The sequence below is a fragment of the Antrostomus carolinensis genome, unplaced genomic scaffold, assembly GCF_000700745.2.
Source record: "Antrostomus carolinensis isolate BGI_N321 unplaced genomic scaffold, ASM70074v2 scaffold305, whole genome shotgun sequence".
In the NCBI taxonomy this organism is placed as follows: domain Eukaryota; kingdom Metazoa; phylum Chordata; class Aves; order Caprimulgiformes; family Caprimulgidae; genus Antrostomus; species Antrostomus carolinensis.
Window position 1 is genome coordinate 18,826 of NW_010318221.1, and position 16,040 is coordinate 34,865.

The 16,040-nt window shown below is 37.0% G+C and overlaps 1 protein-coding gene across 1 annotated transcript in view; it reads right to left on the reverse strand.

Annotated features, from left to right (window-relative positions):
- Nucleotides 1-843: 843 nt before the first annotated feature.
- ACSL3 (acyl-CoA synthetase long chain family member 3) overlaps nt 844-16,040 on the reverse strand; it is a 31,093-nt gene continuing 15,896 nt past the window's right edge. The window contains exons 5-14 of the mRNA XM_010168799.1: nt 15,190-15,340; nt 14,480-14,603; nt 14,137-14,208; nt 13,488-13,627; nt 12,603-12,775; nt 11,443-11,517; nt 10,120-10,311; nt 8,706-8,820; nt 3,871-4,028; nt 844-1,532 (exon numbers count right to left, since the gene is read on the reverse strand). Of these exons, the coding sequence (XP_010167101.1) occupies nt 1,369-1,532; nt 3,871-4,028; nt 8,706-8,820; nt 10,120-10,311; nt 11,443-11,517; nt 12,603-12,775; nt 13,488-13,627; nt 14,137-14,208; nt 14,480-14,603; nt 15,190-15,340 (1,364 nt within the window). The 3' untranslated portion in view covers nt 844-1,368. The remainder of the gene's footprint in view (nt 1,533-3,870; nt 4,029-8,705; nt 8,821-10,119; nt 10,312-11,442; nt 11,518-12,602; nt 12,776-13,487; nt 13,628-14,136; nt 14,209-14,479; nt 14,604-15,189; nt 15,341-16,040) is intronic.

Here is a 16,040-nt window from a genome sequence, read left to right on the forward strand (position 1 = left end):
GCCATTTTAATATTTGCTTCATCACAAAGTTGATGGATGTATGCTTTTTCACATTCTCATGTAACCCTGATTAAAATATCCTCTCTAGAAATATTTTGAAAATAAAATTCACATCTGGAACAAGTCTAAACACTATCACTGAAGAAGAAAAGATCCTCCACAGTTCTTCAACAATATTCACATATCTGTAGTAAAACAGAAATTGAGACTCCTTCACAAAGTAAGAATTCGGTGTAACAAACCAAGCAACATCAATAACTGGCTGACAAACACTTCAAATATCTGTTTTTAAAGTGAAAAATGCTTAATAAAAGAATATAGAATTAAAGGGAGATTTTTAATGGCACAAAGGGCAGCTAGGCACTGTGTGAGCTGAGAACATAACTGTCATTATGACTTTAAAAATCCCCCAGTAGGATTTGGGTTGCAGCTAGGGCAGAACAGGGGTCTTGCCAGACTTTCACAAACAACAGAAGATCAAACCCAGTGTAATGTCCAAACCTAATGAGAATAGACAAAAGTTGTTACAGTCCTTCTGCTAAAAGGACACTATTAAACTTACAAAGTGTTAACTGAAATTAATGCTGAGAGTTCTTATTAGCTCTGCACAATTCAACTACTAGATCAAATGGTCATGAGCTATTTAAAGAAGTTTCTGTATTTGAGAGATTATTCTTAGGTTTAACTTCTGCTGTGTTAGTAGCATCTTTTGTATTAAACAAGCTTTAACTAACACCTGCAAGAGTACCTGCCTTTATGCAGAGCTGTGTGCCATGACCATTTTTTAATTTTCAGCTAAAATAAAAGTAACCATTAGGCACATATTGAAGGTGTATTACATATTTTCTCCCTCATACACAGAAAAATAGCACAGCAGCAAATAACCTGGTCCTCTGTTCAACAATGATCCTGTTACAAGCATTTTCAGTGTACATAATGTCACAACATCAATACCTTCTTATCTTTAAATAATTAGGTTAAAAAAGGCCCCAGTATAACCATTTCTTTTATAGCCAAGTTCTCTCTATATACATCCAAATTTTAAAGATACAAATAAAACATTATACAGGATTTATAAATGTTTAAAAACTTGAGGCTTCAGAATCATGGTTTCCCAAAAAGACTTTGGAAAATCCACAGACTGACAAGGTAGCAGAAAAAACTGGAAAAAAGGAGAGAGACACGAGTTTGCTGCCGTAACATTTTACTAAACTTGCCAGTCACCATGGTGATGTTATCAGAAATAACAGTTTAAGCTGCAAATGAGGAATGGTGGTTTTGTGTGTTGATCTCAAGTGTTGAGACAGGCAATTCAAGTATTTCCTATTTGATCCAAGCTCATTGTAGCAAAGTGGTGCAGAAAAAGAATTATTTTACATTTTTTCCATACATTCGATCAATGTCCATTTGATAGTACGCTGTAAGCTCTTTGCGTTTCAGTTTGAATGCATCTGTCACTAGACCAGTCTCAGGGGTCCATGGATCAGGGCTCAAACGAATTTTTACTGGTATTTCAAACTTCTCCAGATTAGCTGTAAAGATAAACATTTTTAAATACAAATGCAACAATTTTTCTACAATTAAGCGCTTACAAAAGGAGGAACCATATTCTCACACACAAAAGCATGTGACAAATGAAGAAGTGCTCCTCAAACCCTCCATGGTTAGCTCTGAAAACCCGTGTGGTCAGAACTGACAGGATCCACCAGTAACTGCTCTCCAGTTTGCACAGAAGTATTGAAATGAAGCGCAGCTGTATCTGAGCTGCTCCCTAACTTCAGAAAAGCTTTAGTGCCTGGAAGCAACATCCTCAAAATATACACTGTTGTATCAGTGTTATGATACTCATCTTCTGGAGATAAAGTCTTAAAATAGATACTATTAAAGCTTGAAAAAACAAGAGGGTTTTGTGTTTTCACCTGATAGTCCTAAATTGTTCAAGGAAGGTAACACGGTAGATGTTCCCCTTACTGAAACAGAACAGTGCCCTGTATGTTATACCTTTAGCACAAAACACTATCATTTGCAAGAGCTTCTGTGACGGTTTCAGGCATAAAAAGAAGAAAGCCAAATAACTCCACAAAAAGTAATCAATAGATGGGCAATATTAAAAAAAAAATTCAAGTTAAATAAAAAAAAATTCACAAATGTATAATTATCCTGTGCCACCTGCCATTTTTAGATTTTCTTGCATCTTTTACTCCTTTTGACATCAAATCAATATGGTTTTTTGTTTTGTTTTTGCACTTTAGCACTAAAAATCATAGTATTACTTTAAAAGTAAATCCTATGATACCCAAGGAAAAAGCAAAAACAAATAAAAAAAACATCAAAATATGTAAAAATGCCTCAGGATTAAATAAAATATTCAATTTCATGGATTTTAATAACATATTTAATTCTCTACAATAGTTAATGCTGCACAAAAAAGAAAAAGAAAGTGACTTTGTACATGTCCTCCATTGCAGCAGCTTCTTAGAATTGCTTTGCCCATATGTTCCACTTAGTGAATTAAAATGGACTAGAGACATGGGGCAAGGAAAAAAGTCTGGTGCAATATTGAGATTGCACTCATAAGAGTAGGTGCCTGTAACAGAAGTCTGCAAATATACTAATTATAGAGTTTAACATAATCACAAGTAATATGGAGAGGAGACAATGATTAACAAAAAGATTTTTGGAAGCGTAAAGTTATCCAGGGTAGAAAAGATGAGGACAAATTGCAAAGAGTTACAGAAGGACATTGTAATACTGAGCAAATGCAGAACAGACAGCAGAAAACATTCATTGCAGAAAGGTGTAAAAGAGAACGCATATGAAAAACAAATTTAACATCCACAATGACCACTTAAAAAACATCCTGTGGCCATAATTCACAGCTTTATGAAAAAAGCTCAGTGTTTAGTACCGGTCAAAAGCAAAAACAAGGCAGAAATTATTATGGAAGAACAAAAAATATCACTGTGCCACTGTTTAATTCTGCCCTGGAATAGCTAAGTAGACCACTACCAATTAGCATGAAAAAGATACAGCTGAGGCGGAAGTAGAATAGACACTGGAAAAAAATCACGACTGCCACTGTGACTGTTCACTGCCTCTTCCCATACAAGAGCTCGGCATAACCAACTTGAACAAGCAGATGGCAGGGTTAAAACAAACAAGAGGCATTTCTTCACAGGAACGTTGCTGAGCTGTGCAGCTCGGCCACAAGACAGTGTGGATACTGATACAGAATATTTAGGCAACTTTAAAATGTGACTAAACGAGTTAAAAGAAGAGACGTCTACTGAAAATTATTAACTACAAAGACACTTTCAGTTTAGGAAATCCCTCAGATGCAAGTCACTGGAAGCTAGGGGAGTCCCTGTCACCGTGGCTTATTTCAACTTTGCATAGGTAAGTAGCATGTGAGACTGTATGATACCCAACACACATATCGTGGATCTCCAGATGACTCACATTCTTTTGGACCAGCAGCTAAGGCCAGAAAGATATTACAGGACATCTTAGTGCCAGACACACACATACACGTATCTATATATACAGGGAACTGAATTAGGCTTGTTGAGTTTGCCCTGGTTTTATATTCTTTTCTCAGCTACTGGCCATGGTTAAAAAAAAAACCAAACAAACAAAAAAACCACAACAAAAAACACAAAAAACCCAAACAAACCAAAAAAACCCACACAAGTTACACCAAAAGGACTGACCCAACTCATGTTTTGTTGTTGGGTTTTTTTATATGAAAATGTCACTTCATATATGATTTATGAAATATACACACACAAGGAAATATTTTTAGGGCCTATGCTTATCTGTTTCACAGACATTAAGGTCCACAAGGTTAATACTATCTACCCAGTTACTCACCTGCCATGGCAGCCTCAGCTAGCACCTTCAGTACCTCTTTTTCCATCTCAGGACTGTTACAGATCTCTTCCCAGGTTCCTTTAAATCCTTTCTTTCGAGCTAGTTCTATGAGCTCCTTTTGATTTGGCACAACAAATCCAATGACATAGGAATGGAAACTGAGAAGTAAAATGTATTTTAGTATGAATTTTGTAAAGTTAATGAGTCTTCAAAAATAACATTTCAAGTTGGGGGGTTTGCACTTCAGACAGAGATATTGCTCTTAACAGTTGGCTTTTGTTCACCTGATAATCTTTCTGAAATAGTACACAAATTACCTTTGCCTGCTTAAAAATAAGTAGAAAGAGAAGCTACTTACCTTACAGCAACTGGACTGCTTCAAGGTGTGCTGTCCATATGCATATTCCACTGTGTCTCATGCTCAAAGCTTTGGGGAAGCAGTACCCATACGATGTCAATGCGCCCTGCCTCTCATGTTTTGCATCCCGGTATGAAGACTGGTGTGCGGCTTCCCTACCTCAGTTTCCTCTCAACTGCAGAATCCAGTTACTGTAGAGGAGTAGAGGACTGCAGTGAAGAGGGGTTGGAGAGCAGGTTGTGGAATGAGCATATGCACAACACATCTCAAAGAATGCCTGCTTCTGTAAGGGAAGTGACTTCTCTCTCTTTCAAGTGATTGTCCATACGCTCACTCTACTGTTGGCAATCTTTGCCTGCCCCTGAAATTCCTAGAACATTTGAATCTGTGATCTCAAAGTCTTTGGAAAACACTGAAGCACAATTCACCCTTAAACAGGTATTCAGGTTTTTTCAGATCGTGTAAAGTTTAGGGAAAATGTAAGCAGACCTCATACAGCAACTCTACACATTCTAACAGAGCAGCTCACAGAATCAGAGAGCTGAAAGCATCTCAGAAGATTATCCAATTCATTCACCTGCCCTGAAGCAAGGTCAGCTACATCTAACACATGTTTGTCTAACCCTGTTCTTAAACATCAGGCAAATCCTAATGCCAATGCTTCTTAGCACTGGTAAGCTGTTCCTGAAGGCTATTCCTGACTCTTCCCCTCTGCAGTTTACACCAGTTGTATTTTCATACAGCCAGTAGTCAGATGCTCCCCTCCTTCCCACAAAAGTAATTTATTCATTCACAGACTATTACTATTTTTTTTTTCCTTCCCAACTTCCTAGTCTTCCTTCCCTTCTTAAGTTTCTTTAGGATCTTAAGCAATGTCCTTTCATCCTAAGTCATGCATCACAGATCTCAGCCCAGACACTCACATTTTTCCCCCTGGACTCTTTTCAAGAGGTCTACCTTTTCTGAAGCATTGTACGTGGAACTCTTTAATGCTTGGTTGAGCAGAAAGATTATCGTGCATCTTGTAGTCTATACATGTGATTATACTCTATTATTTACCTCCTTATAACAGCATGGCACTTGTTGACTCATGTCAGCTCCTACGAAACTGCTACCAGATAGTGGTCCTCACCCTGTATTTCTGCAGTTTATTTAGGTTTAAGTATAATTTATATCTCCCCTCTTTAAGCTGAGCGGTGTTTTCAAGCAAATCTCCATCTAGTCAAGCTTGCTCTGAATTCTAATTCTGTCCTCCACTGTAGCTTTGGTCCTGTCCTGCCTTAACATCTACAGATTTATTAAATATTTTCAACTCTCTCTTTCACTGGAAAGATCATTAATGCAAAATACAGAACTTTAACCCCAGTCTGGAGATTTCTTTAGCTTATCCTTTAAGGTCTCCAAGAAAATTTTAAAATATTAACTCTAAATACCCTTTTGGTTATTGTACATTGCAATTTTTTCCTTTGTTAGTAGCATGAATTATAATGGGCATCTGACAGCAGCGGTGAAGACTGTACAAAAGTCCATTACAAACACAGGCTTCCCCAGCATCATGTGTTGACAGGCTTTGCCTGTTGGCTGACCTGAAACTGTTCCCATTATTCTCTTACTAAGAATGTACTTAGAGAACTTAAAGACTTCAGATTAGCCTCTAACTCTACCCTAGCAAAATCAGGACAGTATCATTTACTGCTTGCACCTCACCTTCTGTCTTTGCCTCTCTCCAATTTTCCCCCCACACACACTTGTGCTTATACTTTGTACTGAACCCTTGTAACTTCACCTAGGATCTACTCTGCAATATACACGTCCTGTGTATGAAGGCTCCCAGAACACAAAGGACTCAGGCACTTTCATCCCTGGTTCCTGTAGTCTTTTGACATGCTTAAGGTCAGGTCCAGCAGTATCACCAGTGTCTCCAGGGTAAGCAGCATACAGAAGTAATCAGTTGGCTGGGTAAGCCTCAAACTTCCGGTTCACCTAAAATTCAGCCTCTTGAGCAGAAGCATACTTCCTCTAGACAAATGGGTTCATCCAACTATGCTTTTTCCTGGAAATAACACCTTGGAGCTCACAGCTCCTGGAACATGTAGCTTTTCATTCTGTACCAGTAAGTTTAATCTTCACTTGCTGTGGTTCAAATGCTAAAGTGCCATTTGTCTTGAGAAGTATCCTGAAGATTACACCTCTTTGGAGCAGCTACTTCCCTCTCCACTACTGTTCCTTCTGCTGATCTTTTGAATTTGGTAGCTTCTTCAGGCTTGGAGGTCATAACAACAGCACAAAGGAAGAACTTTTCAGAATTCAGTACTCAAGTCCTCCTTAGTCCTCTCCTCCACGCGAAGAGATTTTGCTGAAATGTCTCTGCTACACTAGGCATCATCATTCCCTTGCTGTGCTTGAGATCCCACCTGAGTATGGCCCTCAGATCTATGGTAAGAGACAAATACAGTGGCACTACATGTTAATATCTCCATTTCTATTCTGTAAAGTGAGATCCTTACCAGCTCTCCTTGAGCTTCCTCTTGAGAACTCCCTTAGGGTTTTTTGCCATGTTTGTTCATTCCTCAGGTAACTGACCTACTTATTTTCCTGATGTGATGCTTGAGACCTACTGAATGCATCTTGGATGGCTGAAGTGCTGATAAAGCAGTAGGGAACTCCTCCTCTGAAGCAGCTCTAATCATGATTCCTTTCAGCAAACATTTTATTCCTTATCTCACTAAGTATTTTGTCTAAAGTGGTCAATTAATATAGCTTTTGAAGCAGCTATATCATGCAAGCAATTCCCTACTACCAAGGCCAGAGTACCCCAAGATCTAAGGTCAAATCACAGATCTAACCCATTTGTAAAAAGGTCTGCCCCCCTTGTCCTTTTGCATGTGGGAGATAGAACAGTCACAAATGAAGGACTCCTCTTGCATGCAAGAACACCCAGGCAAAGTATAAGGAGAGATAGGATATAAGAGAGGTCACAGGCACAAGCTCACACTGCTGAGGTGAGTATATACCCACAATGAAAGGTGCATATGGACAATCATTCAGAGAATCCGTATTACATGGCTACTTATGCCAAATTACACACATGAAAGTTAAGAAGAAATACAGCAGCACCAGATAAAGCAATCTGGAATGTACTTGACTCTGTTTGTAAATTACCTTTAAAAACTGCTCATAGATTTTCCTATTTTTAAGTAATAGAAAAGACACAGACTATCAGAGTCAAGTGCTTGTCTGACAAGTGCATTTTAGCCTCCAGTGTTATGCTGATCTGGCAAAATTAACACAAAATTTGATAGTACAATTCCAACATTGAACTTCAATCCTAGAACAGTAGAAATCACCATCTGTAGGAACCTCTTTCTCCACAGACTACAGAAGGTGCTCAGAACAAGCACATAACCTCAGGTAGTCAAAGTAAGCAAACATGAGACTCCCAATGGGTCAAAACCACAATTAAAGCTTAATATAATGGATGTTTTCTCAGCAGTGGCATGGCCAATGCATGCACATCTATTGATCCACAACTGTGAAAACTGAAGTTACAGGGTGACTGCCATTAGTTAACACAAAAAAACCCCACAAAACCATAAAACAAACCACACCACAGAAAACCAGGTGAACAAACCAAAAGTTAATTTTCTCTTTATTACTACTGAGCAATTCTCTGGTATGCTTGTCCTGGCCTCTTTCAATCAAAGGTATCAAGTGGGGCTTTTTTGGCCATACTGGAAATCAGAGTATTTCTGATGCTTCAGAAGCTCCAAAATTACTTTCCAAACATCAAAATTACAACAGGATGAAACGACCACCTGAAGTACATTTATACACATAAGTCTGTTATGCATAGGTGGGAAATTCTAGAAATAGAAACTTAAAAAGTGTTCGAGCCCTTATACGGCCAATTCAGTAGTACACGTAGAAAGCAAATAGAAAGGCCCTTTGATTGTCATTGATTGTGTGTTTGCACAGTGTTTAGAGTGTTTTCTCTCATGCTTCAAGGATTCTGCTGGTGTACAGCAGGGGTTAAAGAAAAGCATTTTTAATATGCAAGCCAGCTTCTGGGCTCTTGATGTTTTTTTCCCTGCCTTCCTCTGAAGTACAACAGTACTTCCTCTAAAGAACAGATTCAACTAAATACAGCAAGGAACAAGGTGTCCTGTAGGTAACAACGTCTCAAGTGCTGAATTGATGCCTGTCATGAATGTAGTCACAGCTTAGCTGCTTTTCAGATTGGGGGAAAAAGAAACAGACTCATTCTTGGCATTTTCCAATGAATGGTGAAAAAAAAAAAAAAGAGAGAAAGGAAAAATAAAAACATACATTTCAGATGTTTTAGCTTTGATAGAGAAAGTTATTCCATTGTATTATAGAGTAAAATCCTTTTTCAACTGGTTTAAAAAATTCCACACAGAGTGGCAAAAAAATTTGGACAGACAAAGAATACAGCAACAAAGTATCAGCTGCCTCTTACCTGCTTGCATATGCACAAATATTATCTACCAGTGGAAGATTCTTTAGAGCTGCTTCTACTTTGCCAAGAGAAACATATTCTCCTGCCTGGAGTTTTACAAGATCTTTTTTACGATCTATTGAGGAAAAAAGGAACTAAGTGTTAATTACAAAACACAAAACTTCAGACACTGATTTTCTGTTTTTCTGAAATGTATGTATAAATGCCAAAAGGTAAACTGACTCATGTCTGGTGAATGTACCAGAAAAATTTAATATCAGGTTTCCAGACTGCATTTCATCAATCTGTCCCTCACATTAAAATGAGATACATTTAAATTCCATAGAACAGCATTTCCTATATGACATCACTGTTACATGACTGGAAGACAACAAGGATTATGCAAAAGCCAGTGTTTGGCTAGAAGCACACTTTTTGTGCTGTCTGGTCCAGATGCTTAAGGCAGGAGATGCACCATTTGGTGACATTTTGTTATTTATTCCCAGGCTAAATCCATATTTAAAGAGCAACTGTCCAGCTGTTATTTGAAACACAACAAGAACCAAAAATTAAGCCCATGTTACTTGAGCTTATTGTATGTAGCTCAAAGGTGGCAAAGGTGATTACAGGGCCTTGCCCACCTAGCTGTGGTGGCAGCCAGGAGTACCTCTCCTCTGCCATACACCTTCACGCTGGTTTGTGTGACCAGGCAAGGTAGTTTTGTAGCTGTCTGACCTGTTTCACCAGCACAAGGCAGCTGCAATTGGATCTAAGACTCTTCTCATACAATAAACCAAATAAGCTTAGTTTTCAGGATTAAAGAGCACCCTGAATCAGCCACTTCAAGAGACACACCTGGTAGTTTATAGGGCACCTATTTTTGTGCCTGTGGGTGTCAAAGATTTATAAGCCTCTCATAGGTTTATGTGTAACACCTTTACCTTAGTATATTTTTCCCCTAGTTGCTTTATGATAAAGGGATATTCTTATTATGAAGAATGGCAAGATTAAAAAAAAGGCTTATTTAATTCCTGAGCACATATTACCAGAAGAGGTCTTTCACTGAATCGAATCCCACACTTAGAAAATTATAAAGTCTAAGGCTGCTTATCTAGCTCAATTAGCCTATAGTTAACTCTCCAATTACTACCCAGTCTCACTAATGTAGCAGAGTTAATGCAAAAACTGTTTTAAAAGGAAGCAATTGTTTTAAAAATCAGCTTTCAAAACACACAATTCAGCTTATGTTAACATATCAGAATTCCCCTGGGATACATGGTAGGGCTATAGACTACATGCCAAGATATGGAGATTTTTTTGGTTCATTACAGGATTTAGTAGCCCTGGAAAAATGTGTGTGTGTGTGTGTATGTATATATATATATATATCTATCTATCTATCTGTGTGTGTGTTCTTCTGAATTTATTAACTCACCAATAATTTTTAGACATCCATCTTGATGGAACTCTCCAATGTCTCCAGTATGGAGCCACCTCTGCCCATTCTCATCAACAGTGAAATCTTTTTTGGTTCTTTCTTCATTTTTGTAGTAGCCCACAGTCACATTTTGCCCTCCAATAAGAATCTCACCTCTAGGATATGGTTTATCAGTGTTGTAATATCCACCTAAAAAGTACATTTTTTATTAAGTTAACAAGAATTAAAATATATTCCAAAGCAAGAATTCCTACTATTTTTACTATTTAAATATAGAACCAAAAACTTTGGTGAGTCCTCAGCCAAGTTACCATTTGCCTAAACAGTTCAGTGAGAGAAGAGGTGGTTCCAATTCTTTTCAGCATATAAACAGCTATTTAACGTGTTTACAAACAATAAAATTCACACACATGTAGAGGGCAAATAACACCTCTATGCAATCCTTCTGCTGGGACTAACGTGCTCTATCAGTTTCATATGAGCTCAAATTAAAAAAAAAAAAAAAAAAAAAAAAGGTAATTTTTGCCTCATATTTTAGGAAAGAAAAAAACTATAACGTTTCACATTAGGCCAAACACCCTTAAGCATTATGTGTTTCTACTCTACAATACATAAAAGTCTACAGTGAAAGGTAATCATCTAAATACATTTCAAACTTCATTAAATATATTTTCACAGAATCACAGAATGTTAGGGATTGGAAGGGACCTTGAAAGATCATCTAGTCCAATCCCCCAATTGTATGGATGCTGTATATTTTATACAGCATCCATTAGGCTTCTATGCATATGCCAATTTTTTAATGATTGTATTAATAATAATATTATGAAAACTATTTTAAAATAATTTCTTAATGGCAACAGAAAGTATCATGTCTGCACTTCAGGTGAAGTCTCCTGAATCCAGCACATCTAATGACAACATACAAGACCTACACCCTGTCCTGCAAGAGTCCTGATCTAAATCAGGAAGAGGGACAATGCTGTATACTTTTACACAATATGCATATACAATTATAGCAACTGGATTAAAAAAAAAACAGTATAGCCAAAGAGAGTCATAACACAACGTAGTCAAAATGCCACCCACATTAATAGCTTCTGTCTAGATATTTGTATATGTATTTAAAAACCAGAGGAACTTATTTTACCTTTTTTCCCTCCCCAAGATCAAACTTTTATGGGTAAAAGTAGTATTTACAATTTAAAAAGCCAAGAAATAGTCTCCTAATTGCTTCTACTGAGCAAATCTCAATGGAAAAACAGCTATATAAAGTTCTTACAAACACACTATAATTTAATCACATACAGAAATTCTCACCTTCTTCCCAGTTCAGTAACTTGATTTCACAACAGACCAGAGGTGCTCCCACTCTCCCTGTAGTGTAGTCCCAAACTAGAATTTTTAAAACAGCATTTTTCAGAAAAAAATTTTACCAAAACTTATAAGAAAAATCTTTGTTTTCATGCATCTTATTTAGGGAAAATAAACTGCTATTTATTTCTCAACTTTAATTCAGAGAACAGAACTTCCAAGAAAACCAATGGATCTATCAAGGTAATGCAGATAAAATCCTCATCCTGCAAAGAGAATAGATGGCTGTATTTACAGATAGCTCCAGTCATATTAACACAGTTTTCATAGTAAGCTGTCCACATGGATCACAATTCAGAATCAGCATAATAACTTTAAATAGTGTTTGCTGGACTCTGAAATAAGTAGTAAGATTTCATAATAATTCAGGGATTCTATATTTTGATTCATTTTCCTGAAGTCTCAATTCCAAACACTTCTGCATCTAGTCACTGGAGACTACCTCATTTGTATTACAGTTCCACTCTTTTTTTTTCCCCTCCAAGCTACTGAGGAAGACATTTCCAAAGACCTTTGGAATAAAAACCACATCACAGCAGTTTGCAGATCACCAAGGAACATAATACATGTTCTACAATCTGGCATAATTTAGCAATGAACCCTAGATACTCCTCATATGATTCCTAGGTAGATCACATTATTGCCAAAAAATAGCAGCTCTGACTGTTTCTGCCACCACCAAATACGAGTGGAATTCTAGGACTAAAAGGCAACAGAAAACATTAAGTTCTGTTATATGAAATTAACATCTGGTGCAGGTTTTTGCATTCCATTTTTAATTTTCCTAATGTCTCAATATACTCACCAAAATGAGAAATAATTTATTCAGTTAAACCGGTAAGTGCAATAATGCCAAGATCCCATTCACACTACTATAGTTTCTCTATCACAAATGAGAATGTTCATTTCATATGTAGGTCACCAGCTTTAGCACAATGTGTCAAAATTAGTACTCCTACTGTTGGATACATTTATGATTAGAAGTAATTTCCAGGATTCCCCAATTATGTTTGGTGGCATACAGCAAATGAATAGACTGTCAAAGACTGCACACACAGAGCGCTCAGCATGGATCACAGCACTCAGAGGGATGCACTGACACCAACCTTCCATGATTGTTCCAGCTCCAGCTGATTCCGTTAGTCCATACCCCTGTCCTACAGGGCAACAGAAACAAATGTTCATAAACCGCTGAGTTGCTGCAGAGAGCGGGGCTCCTCCACAAAGCAGGATGCGAATTTTTCCACCTAGCAGCATTCGTACTTTCCGGAATATGAGGCTAAAATGCAAAGATCAGGACATATATTTGTTGCTTAAAAACACAACAAGAGTGTACTTAATTTTGTATCTGAACTGTTGAACTGAAAGTCTTCACCATCTTCAAATAAACTTTTATGGCATTCGAGGAAAACTTTGAAGGAGCACATTTAAGTTTTCAAAAATACAGGCAGAGATTTCTAAGCTTGTTTCCGCATTCTAATTCAAAGATGGGTTAAATGTTTTGAGAATGTAGAATTAGTAAGATAGTAAAGATTTGTGATTTTCTCCTCAAAAATAATTTAAATAAGCTGTGTAAGTTTTACAATTATATTATCCCTTAGTCTCACTAACATTAGGAGTTGGACTCGATGATGCTTATGGGTTGCTTCCAACTTGAGGTATTCTATGATTCACTTATGTGGAACTGTGAATAGGCTTCCCATCTTACCCAAGAATTGTAAAAATCCATTATTAAAGTCTTGATTAAAATAATGCAATTAATATAAAACTCCAATCAGTTTTAAGTTAAATATTAAGTAATATCAGTAAATATTTAAAACCATCACACAAACTACTGATTTGTTGTTTCAATTTACACTTAATTACAGACTTGTTCAGGTTCAAAGTGTCAACATTAAAACAAAGAAAAGCAAAAAAAAATCAGATACTGCTCCTGTGGCAAGACTGATAAGAATTTTTTTTTGTGATATTAAAAATAAAATTAAAATTACCTATCACAGAGCGGGGTAGTGTAACCTTTGGAAATCTGTTCCATTTTGTAGTTGTAGGCCAATATAAATAGATTCCGCTGGAAACTAGTCATTTCATTCACTTTATTCATGACATTTTTGTAGATCCGATCCATAATTTCCTAGTTACATAAAAAGATTAACTTTAACTCAAAGAAACAGAAATCCTAAATTCAGTACAACAAAAAGGAAACATGATTTAGCAATTCTGGTATGTTTTGGATGACAACCGCTCCCAGGTTGCTTCCTCTTCCATTGCTAAGAGACAGCAAGATGTTCACAGAAAGGAGGAAAGCAAACATCTGAGCAGAAGCACTAGTTAACCCCAAGCTGCCTGCTGCCAACTATCTTTGTTCCATACATTTACTACAATGAACAACAGATGATCATTTAAAATGGCAATCTAATTCTCACAGCTATTTAAACTTTGAAAAAATGTTAAAATTCAGATGATGAATGTTTATCCCCAACATAAAATAAATAAACCAAAGATATTATTTTAAGCTAGCTCAGCAAAGGTTCTACCTTTTTTATTTAAATGATCATTGCATTAATTTTGTTATTAAAATTTTGCATTATGAATTATATTTTTAAAATAATTTTTAAAATTATTTATTCTTCAGTTACTTACCGGCACAGCTGCCATTAGGGTTGGCTTAAGCGTAGTAACATCACCTTTGCTTCCTTTCTTTATTTTAGAGGACTAAAGCAAAGAACAAGTTTACTAGCAGACACATTCAATATTTTTAACATGAGAAACAAAATGACACAACTTTCAAACAATAATTTTCATTTAAATTACACTTTAAAAATTAAAAGTAGTCTAGAGTACCAGTCATAACCACCAATACCCTGTTTCATGAAGTGCAGGAAATAAAATTCGTTGTAATATTTTTTTAAGAAATACTACAAAGATCTGATGTGAGTAATTTTATTTTTTTTTTTTACCCTAAGGGCTTACATCTACAACATACCTGGTCAGCTAATGTCTGAGGTGAAGAGTAACCAATGCGGCATCCGTGAGACAGACACACAAGTTCAGCACTCAGCTCCAGAACATGGGCAAGAGGTAAATAGCCAATATAAATGTCTTTTTCCCTGTAAAGAATTTTCAAAAGACAGGTTTATGTTGTACCATTAGAGTCCTCAGATGAGTCATTAAGCTAAAATTGACACAGAGTTTACTGCAGAACCAGAGAAAGTGGAAAAGTGCCTTTGTGCTTGAGAACATATTTCAAATAATATGGATTTTGTTTCATGTAGGTTTAAAGCATTAACAAAGTGTGATGTTTACTCATCCCAAGACAATTAACCATGTGTTATGGCTGCAAAGGCAAGTCTGTGGACAAGATTAAAAACTGCACCAAACAAAGAGACCACAGAATTTAACACTAACAAAAAGAAGTACTGCTTAGGGAAGCTTTCAACCACTCCAGTGCAAGTTGGTCTCACAGGCTTTTGTGTCGCGGTCTTGCCCACATACAGAAGACAAGAGAACAAACAGCACATGAAGTAGTCAGGTAATTTAATGCAGTATCAGAAGATGCTCAGACATCAGTGCATAGTATGATGTGTCATGGACAAAGCAATAGAGGACAGTTAATATTTTACACAGCAATTAATCTAAAGTTATATGCAATTACATGAATTCTTTATTTGCTGGTAAGTAACTGTTGGTACATACCCCAGATTTGGAATCCTCTCAGCCATTCCAGTTATCCCAGCGATTATGTTGCAATGGGAGATCATAACTCCTTTGGGAACCCCTGTGGATCCACTTGTGTACATGATCACCGCAATATCTGAGGGCACAGGCCTGGCCTGCTGTTTGTTTCCTGTAATTTGGGTTAAAAAAGAGAATGCATAATGTGCAGAGAGCCTGTCAGACTTAGAGATCTGATATACTAACGTATTTCAGTACTCATTCCAGTATAACACTACATGACTATTGCTACTACATTTTGCCTACATTTAAAAAGATTGTGGTCAAGCTTAAATGCCTTCACAAAGAGCAGGAACTTCTTTGTATTAGCTGAGCAATACTTTGAGTGATCGTCCTGGTGTGCCATGACAAAATTTTTTCTATTATGTTTCCAATATTCCTGCAGAGGAGAGAAAAATGGGCAGAGCTTTGGCTTCTCCAAAATGCCACTGAGCTTCACATCCTTATGAAGGTACACTGCGCTGGTTCCACACTGCCGCGGGGTCAATCCCCATTTGCAAAGCTGCTGCCACATGTGCTCCCCAGCAGGGGAACAACACGCTGCCTCATTTGCAACACCTGCAGCAAGGCACTGCTGAGCCAACATGAGGTCCAGTTTCTATAAATATTTATAGGCATTTCAATAGCTTTAATAGGATTAAAGTGGTTTTTTTAAATACTTGCACTGAGAGCAAGAAAATATAAAACCGATTGTGTTTATTCAGAGGAAAAACTGCCTAATGCGCAATACGTGCCGCACAACATACACGCTGAATGAGAAGAGTGAAATCATATTGAATAATTTCCTGCCCACTGAATCCTGTCCATCCCAC